General features: G+C 39.3%; 1 protein-coding gene across 3 annotated transcripts; it reads right to left on the minus strand.

Moving 5' to 3' along the window:
* Positions 1 to 365: 365 nt before the first annotated feature.
* On the minus strand, positions 366 to 14726 carry LOC128354271 (programmed cell death 1 ligand 1-like). 3 transcript variants are annotated; one of them, XM_053314530.1, is made up of 5 exons: positions 14408 to 14726; positions 9815 to 9863; positions 3234 to 3283; positions 2023 to 2346; positions 366 to 743 (listed from the first exon to the last, which is right to left on the minus strand). In XM_053314530.1, the coding sequence occupies exons 3-5, from the start codon at positions 3259 to 3261 to the stop codon at positions 625 to 627; spliced, it is 471 nt and encodes a 156-aa protein (XP_053170505.1). In that variant the 5' UTR covers positions 3262 to 3283; positions 9815 to 9863; positions 14408 to 14726; the 3' UTR covers positions 366 to 624. The 3 variants fall into 3 exon arrangements, with proteins under 3 accessions (XP_053170505.1, XP_053170504.1, XP_053170506.1); XM_053314529.1 differs by lacking the exons at positions 9815 to 9863; positions 14408 to 14726 and adding an exon at positions 8062 to 8674; XM_053314531.1 differs by lacking the exons at positions 9815 to 9863; positions 14408 to 14726 and adding an exon at positions 4172 to 5188.
* Between the last annotated feature and the right edge of the window lie 1463 nt (positions 14727 to 16189).

The raw sequence follows: 16189 nt of genomic DNA on the forward strand, positions 1-16189 counted from the left end.
CACTTCTACAAGTAATAACATTACTTTCCAGTTTCTGATAAATACAGAAACTACTCTCAGGGACATGATGTCATATTCATCAGAAATGTTTAAAACTAAAAGACTTCATATGATTGGAGCTATAATGACTGACATTAGACCTGAGCAGCAGTCTGACCTCTGACCTCTGACCTCTGGGTTCACTGGTTTGCTGGTTTTTATGGTAGTTGTGTTTGTGACTCCATGTTTTTGTGGTTCAGGTCATGAAGGACAGAGACTCCAAGCTTCCTCTTATTGTTTCATGCTGTAGTATCGCTATTGGCTGCCTGTGATTGGTTGTGAGACTTTAACATAAATTCAGTCGTGCAGAACATTAACCAACATTAAACCAAATGTTGGTGCTTTTTTAATGACTTCTGGGACTTTAAAGCTTCTGATTTATTCCTGAAATAAACTTTTTGTCCTCTAAGAAGTCTTCATTAATCATTACTGTAATATTAAGTGCAAGTTGGTCAAAGTTAAATTAATGCTGATTTATTCCTGGAATAATAAATAATGCATTTTAAACTTCATAACTCTGTATCAGTGGAAGCTAGCAGAAGCTGCAGCTATTTAAGGATATTACTGATGCAGTTTACACTCAGCTCACAGCAGCAGACTGAGTGAGGAGCAGAGACAGAGCAGCAGCTGGATGGAGGTTTGTGTCACTGCAGCGGCGCCTCCTGCTGGTCCTGGAGGAGTCGTTGCTGCTTTAGGACGATCACCTGCAACGAGAACGAGTCAACACGTCAGTTTAAACTAAATCTGGAACTCAACAAGGATAAAGCAGCAGGTAGCAGGTACTATCCCTAGTGGAAACGCTGGATTGATGTCCAGCTCTCCTGGTTTCTCCTCCCTGCTCTTCACACTGTGCTGGGAGACTCAGCAAACCTTCCTGGAGGAGCTGGACCAGCTGTGAACCTGATTGATCTCCCTGGAGTTTAACTGAGCTGGTGTTATCATTAATGTTCCCTTCATCTCCACCTTTATTAATTATTACTTATTAATTATGATATCAGAGAGCAGAAGAAGAGTTTATACTGAACTCTGTCATTAATGACACATATCAATCAATCAATCAATCAAACTTTATTTATAAAGCACCAAATCACAACTCGTTTTCTGATTGGCTGCTGTTCATGAATAACTAAACCTAATTAAAGTGTCTAACTGTTTTATTGAACTATCATAAATATATTTATTAACATTTAACAGTCAAGTTAAATCTAATCTGTTAATCAGCATCCAGTCATGTTTTTAATGATGTAACAGAATAATTCACTTTGTTAAACTGACCAGCAGGTGGCAGCGTTGCACCATCATGGCTGCAAGATGCCTTTCATGATTACTCTATTTTATTGTATTCATGTATTTTATCTTTTATTTGATTATAGTAATTATTATCATTAATATTGAATCTATATTTAATCTATTTCTACAGTGTTTTCACTCTATTTTATCTATTTGATTTGTGTGCATTGGTCTCAGATTGTTTGTGAATCATACAAATAAAGTTTGTTTGATTGAGTGAAACACTGTCCAGGGAAACACTAAGACAGTAAATGTGTCAGATATGACTTGATATAACTAACTCACACTGCTATAGTTACTATGGTTACAATAGTAACTCACACTGATGAAGCTCAATAGAAGCTGATCAGAGACTTTAAATGATTGAGTGGAAACACTGTGGATACAGTCCTCCATCACTGAACACTGTTAATATTCAGTATGAACAGGAGGAATTATTACAGAGAGGAAAACCTCTTTACTCTTTACCAACTCTGGACTCTTTTAAATCAATGAAAAAAAGACACCTCATGTATGTCTGAATCACCGTCTCAGGCCAAATGTTTGACTTGTGGAGGTTCAATCATCACGTTTCATCTGAGCGGTCGTCCTCAGAAACTTCACTTTTAATTCATTAACAAACATAAATGTTATTATATCTGCCTCATGATGTTTGATATTTGTTACTGTAAGTCTGAACGAGTTTCAACAAACCTGTGATGTTGAGTCTGACGGTTTGCTGCGAACCATCACCGATCCGGATGTTACACTCGTAGCCACCAGCGTCTTCCTGTTTGACGTCCCGCAGGATGATGGAGAAGTTACCCTTCACATACTGATCAGAGAAACTTTCCACCCGACCCTTAAAGTTCTTGTGTTGTGTTTGGAGGTTCTCAGCTTTGTTTTTGATGTCCAGGACTTTGTTGTTGCTTTTGTCCCTCCAGTAAATGTTGAAGGAGTCGGGCAGAGTGCCGTCATAGATGCAGGGCAGCAGGACATTATCTCTGATATAAGCCTGGACCTCCGTCTCACAGCTGACTGTGAGGACAGAAAAACATCCTGATGTTAAAAAAGAAACTCAACAACACGTCTACTCTATGTTTACTCTTTGATTTGGTTCTTTGTGTTTTTTGTCTCTTTTGAGGCTTTTCCTCTCTACAGTTCTAGCTCAACTCGGTTTGGTACCGGGAACCTTTTCCATTACTATAGTTCAGGGGTGTCAAACATGCGGCCCGTGTTCTTTTCCTTCCTTCCATCTGTCCTTCCTTCCTTCCTTCCGTCTGTCTGTCCTTCCTCCCTCTCTTCCTTCCTTATGTCTGTCCTTCCTACCTTCCTTTTTTACTTACTTTGTTTGTTTGTTCCTTCCTTCCTTCCTTCCTTCCTTCCCTCCATCTTTTTAATGATCCGGCCCACATGAGATCTAATTGGTCTGTATGTGGCCCTTGAATGAAAATGAGTTTGACACCTCTGCTATAGTTCCTCCTCAAAGTGGGCGGGGTCGTCATAGCAACGCTGCGTTAAATAATGGAGGACATGGAGGTGATGGTGTACTTGCTGCTGTATGTGTCTTTCTGTCTCACACAAAGCAAGAGAAGAGAAACCAATCTCTGTAACGCTGTTGTTGGTGTTTAAAAATGGCGGCTTTGATTCTTGTGTGGGACGGCTCATGACTCTTCCAGTGACTCTCTGACCAATCAGAGGCCGGCAGTCTGATGACGTCACATTTAGCATCGGCTCGGCTTGGAGCCTCGGCAGAGCAGGTACTAAAAAAGTACCAGGTACCAGGTACTATCCCTGATGGAGACGAGCCGAGTAGAGCTAGAACTGTAAAGTGGAAAAGCCTCATTTGTGAGCTGCAGTGTGTCCTGATCAGCTGATGGAAACAGAAATGATGTTTTTCTTTATTAATAATCAGACTGACTGACCTGAGTTCAGACTGTAAACCAGGATCATCCAGAGAATAACGGCTCCATGACTGAGGAGAAAGAAAACAGGAACATCATCAACATCAAAGGTTTTCAAGTTTTTATTATAAAGTCAAAATCAGCTGAGATTCATTTCATAGATGAACTGTTGCTTCTCTAAACTCATTATTCTGAGCTGTTGATCAGATAAAACTCTAAATGTGTTTTTATACATTCAACTATTCTGATAATCTATTAAACACTGACTCAGTTAAGGTTAAATGTGAATATCTTCTGGTGTCTTTTGTCTCTGACAGGAAACTGAAAATCTTTGTGGTCAAAATAAAACCTTTGACTGTTCGGGTGGATCCAGTCTGAGCTGGGAAGTTACTCTACTTTATGTTCATAGGTCATACTGGGTGTTGAACATGAACAAACATGAAGAGGGAAAAACAAACAGTGTGTAAACCAAACATGAGCTGACCTGAGGAGTCAGATAAGCTTTTATCAGATCTACCTATACACCGTGGAACCGGGGGGGCCGGGGGGGCCATGGCCCGGGTAACTTTTGTGCTCTGATTATTTTATGAATAAAAGCTGTAGTAAAAAGTTGTATCTGTGTTTTTAAGAGCCAAGTCACCACACACCTTCACTGCTGTCGATAAAAACAACTGTCACAGAGTTGCTGCATTTGGATGTGAATTTGTGAGCCTGTCAAGTGCGTTGTTTCTCAGTACGTCATGCGTGAGTGTCCTGAGCTAACAGCTGCTGACACCTGCCAAACCGCTGGCTGCGTCCACAAGAATCAAAAATGAAGAGACAAAAGTCCACATCTGACTTTTTAACAAATAAACAAAGAAAGCAAAATGATCCAAGTCCACTTCCACTGTGGCACCGGTCCCAACAAAAGACCCGGAGCGTCCAACTCCACCCTCTCCCCCAACACGGACCCCGCCGACCTGCCAAACCACGGCTAGTTGCTCTCCTCCGGCTGCTTCAACACAAGCTCCCCACAGCCACTGCACAAGTGAGTGCTGCAGAGATCTGACTAAACCACACCAACCACACGACCCTGCTCCAGGACTGGGTCATCACAGCGAACACGGTCCGTTCAGTATCAGTGGTTCAAAGACTTTAAGAGTCTCACATTATGAGAAACAAGTGGGACTACTTTGTTGTTTGTTCTAGTTTCATCTGTGCTTGTTAGCAGTCTTGGCCAGATGTGTGTGTTAGCTTGGGATCAGAGGGGTTAATCTGAGCATGCACCTGTTTCAAAATGATGGCCGTTCCACGGTCCATGGATCTACCTGCACACAGCTGATGAGTCTGTGTGTAACAGCTGATCTGTGTCCATCCGTCAGATCCTGATCCATTAATGCAGTAAGCTGCTGCACAGTCCCAGTAAACACACAACCTTTGTCTCAGTTTGGTGATTCACTTTTTGTTTCAGCTGTTGAACGAAGCTGCAGCCACTTGATACACAGATTGCATCATTCACAGCGCATGACACACAGCAGCTCTGCCTCCCAGCAGCGCTGCCAACTTTACATTCACTGTGTGCAGGAATCATGTTCCATCGTCCTCGACTCAGGCCTTCATGGATCAGTGAGTTACTTTCCCTCTCACATCTGCTCTGTTTAGTTTGGTACTCTAAAAAGTGTGTAATAGTAAATGTGTTTTAAAACTGTAACCCTGCTAAATAATCCCCATGATCCAGATGTGTTACTCTCTTAGTGACAGCTGGCTGACCGAACGGCTTGACACTGTTGGCCTCTTGCAACATGTGTAAGGGCCAAACACAATCTCTGGATCTGGTTTATCTCTAAAGGCGTTCACATTTCTTCTGTTGATGTTAAGGACTTGGCTCTTTCTGATCATTTCTGTGTGTTCTTTGACTTACAGATCATTCCAGATGTCCAGTTAACCTCTGTGTCTGTTAGGAGAAGGTACATAAATGAGAATACCAGTGCAAAGTTTATGGAGGCTATAGCTATGTCACCAACTGTGAGTGCAGAGTCAGCTGATCAACTCCTGGAAAAGTTTAACTAGAAAGTCTCAAAGGTCTTGGATGCTGTTGCACCTACTAAAAGTAAGACGACGTTGAGCAGAAAGAAAACACCATGGAGGAACACTAGGATGGTAAAGGCTTTAACATCATGGAGGAACACTAGGATGATAAAGGCTTTAACATCATGGAGGAACACTATGATGGTAAAGTCTTTAACATCATGGAGGAACACTATGATGGTAAAGGCTTTAACATCATGGAGGAACACTAGGATGGTAAAGGCTTTAACATCATGGAGGAACACTAGGATGGTAAAGGCTTTAACATCATGGAGGAACACTAGGATGATAAAGGCTTTAACATCATGGAGGAACACTATGATGGTAAAGGCTTTAACATCATGGAGGAACACTAGGATGGTAAAGTCTTTAACATCATGGAGGAACACTATGATGGTAAAGGCTTTAACATCATGGAGGAACACTAGGATGGTAAAGGCTTTAACATCATGGAGGAACACTAGGATGGTAAAGGCTTTAACATCATGGAGGAACACTAGGATGGTAAAGGCTTTAACATCATGGAGGAACACTAGGATGGTAAAGGCTTTAACATCATGGAGGAACACTAGGATGGTAAAGGCTTTAACATCATGGAGGAACACTAGGATGGTAAAGGCTTTAACATCATGGAGGAACACTAGGATGGTAAAGGCTTTAACATCATGGAGGAACACTAGGATGGTAAAGGCTATAGGAACACTAGGATGGTAAAGGCTATAGGAACACTAGGATGGTAAAGGCTATAGGAACACTAGGATGGTAAAGGCTTTAGGAACACTAGGATGGTAAAGGGTTAGCGTAAGTGGAGAAAAACTAAACTTCAAATTCACCTTGACCTCTACAAACAAAGTCTTTATAAGTTTAACTATGAGTTACTCAAAGCTCCTTTCCTTCCCTCCTCCTTTCCTTCCTTCCTTCCTCCCTCCTTTCCTTCCTTCTTCTACTCAAAGCTAGACAGCGACACTTTTCTGAAATTATTAATAAGAACATCAATAACACTCGTACTCTGTTTGCTACGGTTGATAAGCTTACAAACCCCCCTCAACAGATAGCTCCAGAACTCCTTTCCACACAAAAATGCAATGACTTTGCTTTTTCAGTGAACAGATCCAGTCCATAAGGTTACATATCAACACAACTCAACATAACACTAACATGATGCAATCCCTAAAACCTCCCAGGAATAACTCAACTGCGACCACAGAGGAAACAGTTCAGCATCTAAAACCATCAACATGCTGTCTTGACACAATGCCATCAGATTTCTTTAAAACTATTGTGAACTCTGTCCAAACAGATTTGAGACCAGTGGTGGACGAAGTACACAGACCACGTACTTGAGTAGAAGTTGAGATACCTAGTGTAAAATATTACTCCAGTAAAAGTGAAAGTGCTCCCTTTAAATGTCGACTTGAGTAAAAGTATAAAAGTACTTGGCTTCAAATGTACTTAAGTATCAAAAGTAAAAGTAATTTGGTGTAATGTAGTTCCAATGTCTTGGTATGTCCTTTATACACTCAATCAAGTCATTTAAGGTTAAAAAGCCCACTAACACCACCCTGAAAACAAAATGTTTTCCATTTGTGATATCTGGTATTGATATCTTTTGAAATTATCATAAGCACATCATACTAAATGGAAATCACCTGATTAGGAATTAATAGGGAGGGGGAAAACCACACTAGACACATATTTCTTTAACTTCCATGTGTTGGCAGGGCAGGCTACTGGACAGCGAAACTTTGTCAAATGAATGCTAATAGAGATATGGATGGAGGAGAAGGCAAGTTGGGACAAGTAGCCAGGTAGGGGGCCGGGCCAAAACTGCTCGACACACGATGTGTTCTGATTGGTACACTTGCGGTGCACGTTCATTTGGACCTGTCACAGCAGCTGGTCATGCATGCATGTTGTGGAAAGGAACATTGAAAGGAACGACAGGTTTTTGGAAAGTAGTTGAGTAAAAAGTAAGATTTTCCTCTTCCAAATGTAGTTGAGTCAAAGTATAAAGTCTCACAAAACAATGATACTCAAGTAAAGTACAGATCCGCTAAAAAGTTACTTAAGTACAGTAACGAATTACTTGTACTTCGTTACTGTCCACCACTGTTTGAGACAAGTAATAAATAGCTCACCTAAATCAGGTGTGTTTCCTAAACTCCTAAAAGTAGCTGCCATTAAGCCACTCTTAAAAAAGAGAACGCTGGATGCTTCCATGTTAACCAACTACAGACCTATCTCAAATCTTCCTTTTATAGCCAAGATCGTTGAGAAAGTGGTTTTTAATCAACTCAGTAATTTCTTGAACTCCAGTTTCAATCAGGCCTCCGACCAACAGGTCCTAGACTGGTTCAGGTCCTACATGGAGGACTTATCAGTGTGGAGCAAACATTTACAGGTTATAACATGGAAACATAACAGCTGGCTTCATGATTAACTTCAGGTGAACTGTGTGAACTGACGGGCCTCTAACATCAGGCTTCATCTGTATTTACACTCATTAAACATTGAAATGATTCCCTTTATGAACACATCATGTGTTTGGACTGTGGAGGCTTCACAGAGGGTTTATTAGGATGTGTGACGTCGCCACGGCTCCTCACATTCACCTGAAGATGAATTTAAACACATATTTCCGGTCATTAAATGTTACAGAAGGTAAAGAACTCTGGAAATGTCCGCTCGGGGCTTGTTATGTTAGATTAACAGTAAAACTGATGTTATCTCAACCTGAAGCTTCATCACGCGCACAGGACACTTCTCCCATCAGCCAACTCACCTGGATATGGTTGCCATGGCGACACGGATGTCAAGTAAATGTTGAAATGTGTGTATAAAATAATTTAAATATGTTATTTTTTTGTTCTTTCAGTTCCAGGAAGTTTATCCTCCCTTCCCGTAAGTTACGTAGCCTACACGTGGCTGCGTCATTACGTCACAGCTACGCACCAAGACCCTAAATCCTGAAACGAGGCTGCTTTCGCTCATTTTAATCAATTATTATTGATTTTTATTAACTTATACATTTATAGGTGAGCTCTTTGTTAACTTGTAATTCATAACATGTGAAAATATTATTTATATTTCCCATTTTTTCAGTTTTTTGGGGTTTGAGCACCAAACAGTGAATGAAACGGAGCAAAACGTCCTCTCTGCCACTCTGTTTTTATTTTATTTAATTATTTATCATTTATTATCTTCATTATGTGTTACTGTTTTTAAAACTTTGTCATTTTTATGTTTTTTCCTATTTGTGTGTTTTTTTGTTGCTTTGTTTCTGAGTCAATGTTGAAGTTTATTGTGATTATGAGAAGTTTGCAGTGAGAGAACATCTGGTCCTAATCTACCCAGCAACAAGAAACACTATGTTCTGATTGGCTGTTAGCTTATTATATATTAACCATATTAACGTCTGTGCGTGAGAATGACAGGTGGCGCGTGAGCTGCTCACGTTAATGCGTCAGACTTGAGAGCTCATATTATTATATTCAGTTATTCACCTACTTTTGTTTGTTTGAACTTATTGGACTTAATTTCAGAGTTTTGAAATGTCACCAAATGTAATCCTGAGATCAGAGATCAGAGGAGATTTAGACCTGAGCACCTACTTTAATGATGTTGTCTGTTAGAGATGGGACAAACACTTATGCTCCAGGTTGAAATGGTTTTATTAGAACAGGTTTAATGTTCTCTGGATAGTTCTGTCATTAATATTTAACCTTCCCTCAGTCACACCTGATCAGTAGAAACTAAGTCAACTGTCTTTGTGTCCTCATTGGAGGACAATGAGTTTATTTGACTGTATAACATATGAATATAAAACTATATATTTCCTTACATTTACACCAATGATAATAAAGTCTCAGTGTTGGGGAGTAACGACGTTACGTAATTTAATTACAAAATGTACATAATTGTAATCCGTTACATTACTGTAAGAAAATGTGTAATTAAATTACAGTTGCTTTTAGAAATTTCCATGATTACATGTTTAGTTATATTTGAAAAATCGTGTGTGTGTATTTGTGTGACTATAAATGCAGCGTGTGTGTGTATATGTGTGTGACTATAAATGCAGCGTGTGTGTGTATATGTGTGTGACTATAAATGCAGTGCGTGTGAGAGCAAAGCTTCCTTTAGCTCTGTGTTGCATCTTATTAGACCGACACCGATCGCACCCCTCCCCCGGACCGACACCAAGTATAACCACACTGTAATGTGCTTTTGCTGCCACTAGGTGGCTAGGAGCAAAGCTATGGAGCAAAGCCAACAGGTGAAAGTTCAGCAGAATGAAGTTTATAATAATAATAATAATAATAATATGATGTTCCCATGTGAGCAGGCAGGAGGTTAAATGATCTTTATTATATTTAACAGACTGAAGAACTCTCCACTGAAGTCTCTTCCTGTTCTGAATTCACAGTTTTGGTTTGTTTGTTCTGGAGAAATGAGATATTGGAAAATGCTTCTCAGAGTCTTTAGATGTGTTTTCATGTTTTATGTATTTAACAAAGTCAATTCAGGGTACTCACCGCCGTCACTGTTCCCATAAAGCCTGAGAAGCTTCCTGCTGGACAACATCTACAAACACACACACAAACACACACACACACACACACACAGAAGGTTTAAATTAGACAGAAAAGAAAAGAACAAATGTTGTAACAAATAAAAACCCTGTGTGTGTGTGTGTGTGTGTGTGTGTGTGTGTGTGTGTGTGTGTGTGTGTGTGTGTGTGTGTGTGTGTGTGTGTGTGTGTGTGTAAAGGTGTGAAAGCTGCTGACTCGCTGCTTGTCAGATCCTCTTTTTGTGGTTTTTCTACAGAAGCTGCAGCTCAGAGTCTGACTGACATCAGTCCATCTATACTGTAGTACTATTAGAGGTACTAGTACTTTACTGTAGTACTGTTAGAGGTACTAGTACTTTACTGTAGTACTGTTAGAGGTACTAGTACTATACTGCAGTACTGTTAGAGGTACTAGTACTATACTGTAGTACTGTTAGAGGTACTAGTACTTTACTGTAGTACTGTTAGAGGTACTAGTACTTTACTGTAGTACTGTTAGAGGTACTAGTACTATACTGCAGTACTGTTAGAGGTACTAGTACTTTACTGTAGTACAGTTAGAGGTACTAGTACTTTACTGTAGTACTGTTAGAGGTACTAGTACTATACTGCAGTACTGTTAGAGGTACTAGTACTATACTGCAGTACTGTTAGAGGTACTAGTACTATACTGTAGTACTGTTAGAGGTACTAGTACTTTACTGTAGTACAGTTAGAGGTACTAGTACTTTACTGTAGTACAGTTAGAGGTACTAGTACTTTACTGTAGTACTGTTAGAGGTACTAGTACTATACTGTAGTACTGTTAGAGGTACTAGTACTATACTGCAGTACTGTTAGAGGTACTAGTACTTTACTGTAGTACAGTTAGAGGTACTAGTACTTTACTGTAGTACAGTTAGAGATACTAGTACTTTACTGTAGTAGCCTACTGTCTGAGGTACTAGTACTTTACTGTAGTACAGTTAGAGGTACTAGTACTTTACTGTAGTACTGTTAGAGGTACTAGTACTATACTGTAGTACTGTTAGAGGTACTAGTACTTTACTGTAGTACAGTTAGAGGTACTAGTACTTTACTGTAGTACTGTTAGAGGTACTAGTACTATACTGCAGTACTGTTAGAGGTACTAGTACTTTACTGTAGTACTGTTAGAGGTACTAGTACTATACTGCAGTACTGTTAGAGGTACTAGTACTTTACTGTAGTACAGTTAGAGGTACTAGTACTTTACTGTAGTACTGTTAGAGGTACTAGTACTATACTGTAGTACTGTTAGAGGTACTAGTACTATACTGCAGTACTGTTAGAGGTACTAGTACTATACTGTAGTACTGTTAGAGGTACTAGTACTTTACTGTAGTACAGTTAGAGGTACTAGTACTTTACTGTAGTACTGTTAGAGGTACTAGTACTATACTGCAGTACTGTTAGAGGTACTAGTACTTTACTGTAGTACAGTTAGAGGTACTAGTACTTTACTGTAGTACAGTTAGAGATACTAGTACTTTACTGTAGTAGCCTACTGTCTGAGGTACTAGTACTTTACTGTAGTACAGTTAGAGGTACTAGTACTTTACTGTAGTACTGTTAGAGGTACTAGTACTATACTGTAGTACTGTTAGAGGTACTAGTACTTTACTGTAGTACAGTTAGAGGTACTAGTACTTTACTGTAGTACTGTTAGAGGTACTAGTACTATACTGCAGTACTGTTAGAGGTACTAGTACTTTACTGGAGTACAGTTAGAGGTACTAGTACTATACTGTAGTACAGTTAGAGGTACTAGTACTTTACTGTAGTACTGTTAGAGGTACTAGTACTTTACTGTAGTACAGTTAGAGGTACTAGTACTTTACTGTAGTACTGTTAGAGGTACTAGTACTATACTGCAGTACTGTTAGAGGTACTAGTACTTTACTGGAGTACAGTTAGAGGTACTAGTACTATACTGTAGTACAGTTAGAGGTACTAGTACTTTACTGTAGTACTGTTAGAGGTACTAGTACTTTACTGTAGTACAGTTAGAGGTACTAGTACTATACTGTAGTACAGTTAGAGGTACTAGTACTTTACTGTAGTACAGTTAGAGGTACTAGTACTTTACTGTAGTACTGTTAGAGGTACTAGTACTATACTGCAGTACTGTTAGAGGTACTAGTACTTTACTGGAGTACAGTTAGAGGTACTAGTACTATACTGTAGTACAGTTAGAGGTACTAGTACTTTACTGTAGTACAGTTAGAGGTACTAGTACTTTACTGTAGTACTGTTAGAGGTACTAGTACTATACTGCAGTACAGTTAGAGGTACTAGTACTATACTGTAGTACAGTTAGAGGTACTAGTACTTTACTGTAGTACAGTTAGAGGTACTAGTACTTTACTGTAGTACTGTTAGAGGTACTAGTACTTTACTGGAGTACAGTTAGAGGTACTAGTACTATACTGTAGTACAGTTAGAGGTACTAGTACTTTACTGTAGTACAGTTAGAGGTACTAGTACTTTACTGTAGTACTGTTAGAGGTACTAGTACTATACTGCAGTACTGTTAGAGGTACTAGTACTTTACTGGAGTACAGTTAGAGGTACTAGTACTATACTGTAGTACAGTTAGAGGTACTAGTACTTTACTGTAGTACTGTTAGAGGTACTAGTACTTTACTGTAGTACAGTTAGAGGTACTAGTACTTTACTGTAGTACTGTTAGAGGTACTAGTACTATACTGCAGTACTGTTAGAGGTACTAGTACTTTACTGGAGTACAGTTAGAGGTACTAGTACTATACTGTAGTACAGTTAGAGGTACTAGTACTTTACTGTAGTACTGTTAGAGGTACTAGTACTATACTGCAGTACTGTTAGAGGTACTAGTACTATACTGTAGTACTGTTAGAGGTACTAGTACTTTACTGTAGTACAGTTAGAGGTACTAGTACTTTACTGTAGTACTGTTAGAGGTACTAGTACTATACTGTAGTACTGTTAGAGGTACTAGTACTATACTGCAGTACTGTTAGAGGTACTAGTACTATACTGTAGTACTGTTAGAGGTACTAGTACTTTACTGCAGTACAGTTAGAGGTACTAGTACTATACTGTAGTACAGTTAGAGGTACTAGTACTTTACTGTAGTACAGTTAGAGGTACTAGTACTTTACTGTAGTACTGTTAGAGGTACTAGTACTATACTGCAGTACTGTTAGAGGTACTAGTACTTTACTGGAGTACAGTTAGAGGTACTAGTACTATACTGTAGTACAGTTAGAGGTACTAGTACTTTACTGTAGTACTGTTAGAGGTACTAGTACTTTACTGTAGTACAGTTAGAGGTACTAGTACTATACTGCAGTACTGTTAGAGGTACTAGTACTTTACTGGAGTACAGTTAGAGGTACTAGTACTATACTGTAGTACAGTTAGAGGTACTAGTACTTTACTGTAGTACTGTTAGAGGTACTAGTACTATACTGCAGTACTGTTAGAGGTACTAGTACTATACTGTAGTACTGTTAGAGGTACTAGTACTTTACTGTAGTACAGTTAGAGGTACTAGTACTTTACTGTAGTACTGTTAGAGGTACTAGTACTATACTGTAGTACTGTTAGAGGTACTAGTACTATACTGCAGTACTGTTAGAGGTACTAGTACTATACTGTAGTACTGTTAGAGGTACTAGTACTTTACTGCAGTACAGTTAGAGGTACTAGTACTCTACTATAGTACAGTTAGAGGTACTAGTACTTTACTGCAGTACAGTTAGAGGTACTAGTACTCTACTATAGTACAGTTAGAGGTACTAGTACTTTACTGCAGTACAGTTAGAGGTACTAGTACTTTACTGTAGTACTGTTAGAGGTACTAGTACTTTACTGCAGTACAGTTAGAGGTACTAGTACTCTACTATAGTACAGTTAGAGGTACTAGTACTTTACTGCAGTACAGTTAGAGGTACTAGTACTTTACTGCAGTACAGTTAGAGGTACTAGTACTCTACTATAGTACAGTTAGAGGTACTAGTACTTTACTGCAGTACAGTTAGAGGTACTAGTACTTTACTGTAGTACAGTTAGAGGTACTAGTACTTTACTGTAGTACAGTTAGAGGTACTAGTAAGTAGTAATCACTAGTAGTGGTGATGACTGTTTATTGTTATATAATCTAGTCTTCATGTTCTCATTGTTGAGGCGTATGTAGATTTTTTTCACTTCCTGTTTTTTAAGAATCTTTTGTGGAAATTCTCACAAATGTCACGAAGTGAGAACAAAGCTTTCCTTTCATTCTAACAGCAAACAATAAGTGTCTTCATTATGAATAAACAACTCTAAACTAAGAAATGTTGTTATGTTGATGGAGTCATTGCTAATATTCACATCAGAGAACATGAAGCAGCTTTAAAGCTTCATTTCATTCATTTAAAAGGTGAAGAAACACTTTGAGTTCCTGAGGATGTGAAAGCAGTATCACAGAGCTTAAATCTTCCTCAGGACAAGCTGTTAGATATATCATTCATCATTACTGTCTAACAGCTTTTATCCCACAGAAAAGTAGAATTACCTTGTTAGAAGTAGTTAAAACGGGTAGAGCACCCGCCCCATGTGTTGAGGCTACAGTCCTCATTGCAGGTGACCCCGGTTCGAATCCCGAGCCAAGCGGTCTTATTCTGCGTGTCATTCCCCCCCTCTCTCTGCCTCCTGCTTCCTGTCTATCTCCACTGTCCTGTACAGGCAAAAAAAAGCCCGAAAAAATATACTTAAAAAAAGAAGTAGTTAAAGCCTCTTCTTCTTCTCCTCTCATCAGTAAGTCAGGACAGCAGAAGTGTCCTCACTAGAAACTTGGCTTCACACTGAGTGAGCTGCTCTCTGGATCTGCTATTATACCAACCACACCTCCTCCTCCTCCTCCTCCTCCTCCTGAAGTCAGACTTTCACCAGCAGTGCTTTATGAAACCAGAAAGACCAGCTAGAGATTACAAAGATCTTTATTACCGTTGTTGCAAAACTCAAGTGCACACTAACCACAAACCTGACGCATGCCTTGCAAACTCTGCAGAGTATGAAGCACTGAGACTGAGCTGAGTTTCCATCTACATGCTTGGGGTTAGGGTTAAATGCTGCAGGTTAATACCACACTGACTATCTTTGAAACTACACACTATTTATGCAAACCTCTGTCCAACATTTGCAAACTGTCATTTGAATAAGAACACAAAGCACAAAGGTGGCCTCTGTGCTCTCCCTCTTGTTTTCCATCATGCCCATCGTTCCTCTAGTTTACTCCCACATCTCATGACACTCATTGCTTCTCTCATTTTGCTCACCCATGCATCCCCATTTCTGAATCTGTATCCCCCGCTCTCTTTCTCTGACTTCAACCTGTGCTGTCTGCAATAATGCACCAGTTGGCAATGAGTCTTTTCCTTTCAGGCAAACAGGAGGCATTGTGAAATATGTTGCGATAGCAGCCAAGGTCAGATATGTGTTTGACTGTTAAAGGTAACTGGAGTCCGAGTGTTGGATGTAGGACAAAGATCCAGAGTGACATCAAAGCAATGTTTTGTCTTTAGACCAATCAGTGTTGGATCCGCCCATATTAAGGCATGGCTCATTATGTGTTAATATCTGTGTGGTTTAAAGTCCTGGAGGACAGAAACTTCATCATGTACTGATCATTCATTCACTTCTCCTTGATCAAGTAAATAAACCTTTTCAATGCAACACATCCTGAAGTCCTGTCTGCTCTCTCCACTGATGTCTGGGCTGCATCATTAAACATCTCTAACAAACGCATCCTGTCTGAATGGATTGCTGAAGACCCCCCGAGTCACTCACACTGGGAAAATGAAGGATGAAAAAAATGTCTTTTATTACAGATGACTAAAAACTTTACATTCAGCTGAATAGATTTGACATTAGTTAGTTAATCAGATGCTGCAGAATAATGAAAAACAACATTAACCAACTCAAGTCTGTTTCTCGAGTCTGTAGAAACAGGAAGTTACATTCACTGACTTATTTTAGTTGGCATTCAAAAGATTGCAAAAGCAAAGATGTCAACTTCATCATTTAAATTGAGGAAGTAGAGTTTATAGCAGTGTCTTGTGGTGACTTCTGATGAACCAATAAACTGTCATATCATCAGGAACTGAGACTGGAATGAGTCCGATAGTCATGCAAACATATAAAACTGCTTTATCAGAGGAAGACGATAAAAGAAACCGGTCTCCAGGTGTTCAGGTAACAGCTGGATCTGATACTGAAATACACAGAATAAAGTCAACAGTATATGAGTAGTACTACTGATAATACTATTAGCACTAGTAGAATAAGGAAGAAGAGT

The sequence above is a fragment of the Scomber japonicus genome, chromosome 24, assembly GCF_027409825.1.
Source record: "Scomber japonicus isolate fScoJap1 chromosome 24, fScoJap1.pri, whole genome shotgun sequence".
NCBI classification, from domain to species: Eukaryota; Metazoa; Chordata; class Actinopteri; order Scombriformes; family Scombridae; genus Scomber; species Scomber japonicus.

Excerpts from the sequence above, each read along its gene's own strand:
- LOC128354271 (XM_053314529.1), bottom strand. Across the intron at positions 2,347-3,233 it reads GGTTTACAGTCTGAACTCAG|TCAGCTGTGAGACGGAGGTC; the intron begins GTCAGTCAGTCT and ends CTGTCCTCACAG. Across the intron at positions 744-2,022 it reads CGTCAGACTCAACATCACAG|GTGATCGTCCTAAAGCAGCA; the intron begins GTTTGTTGAAAC and ends TTCTCGTTGCAG.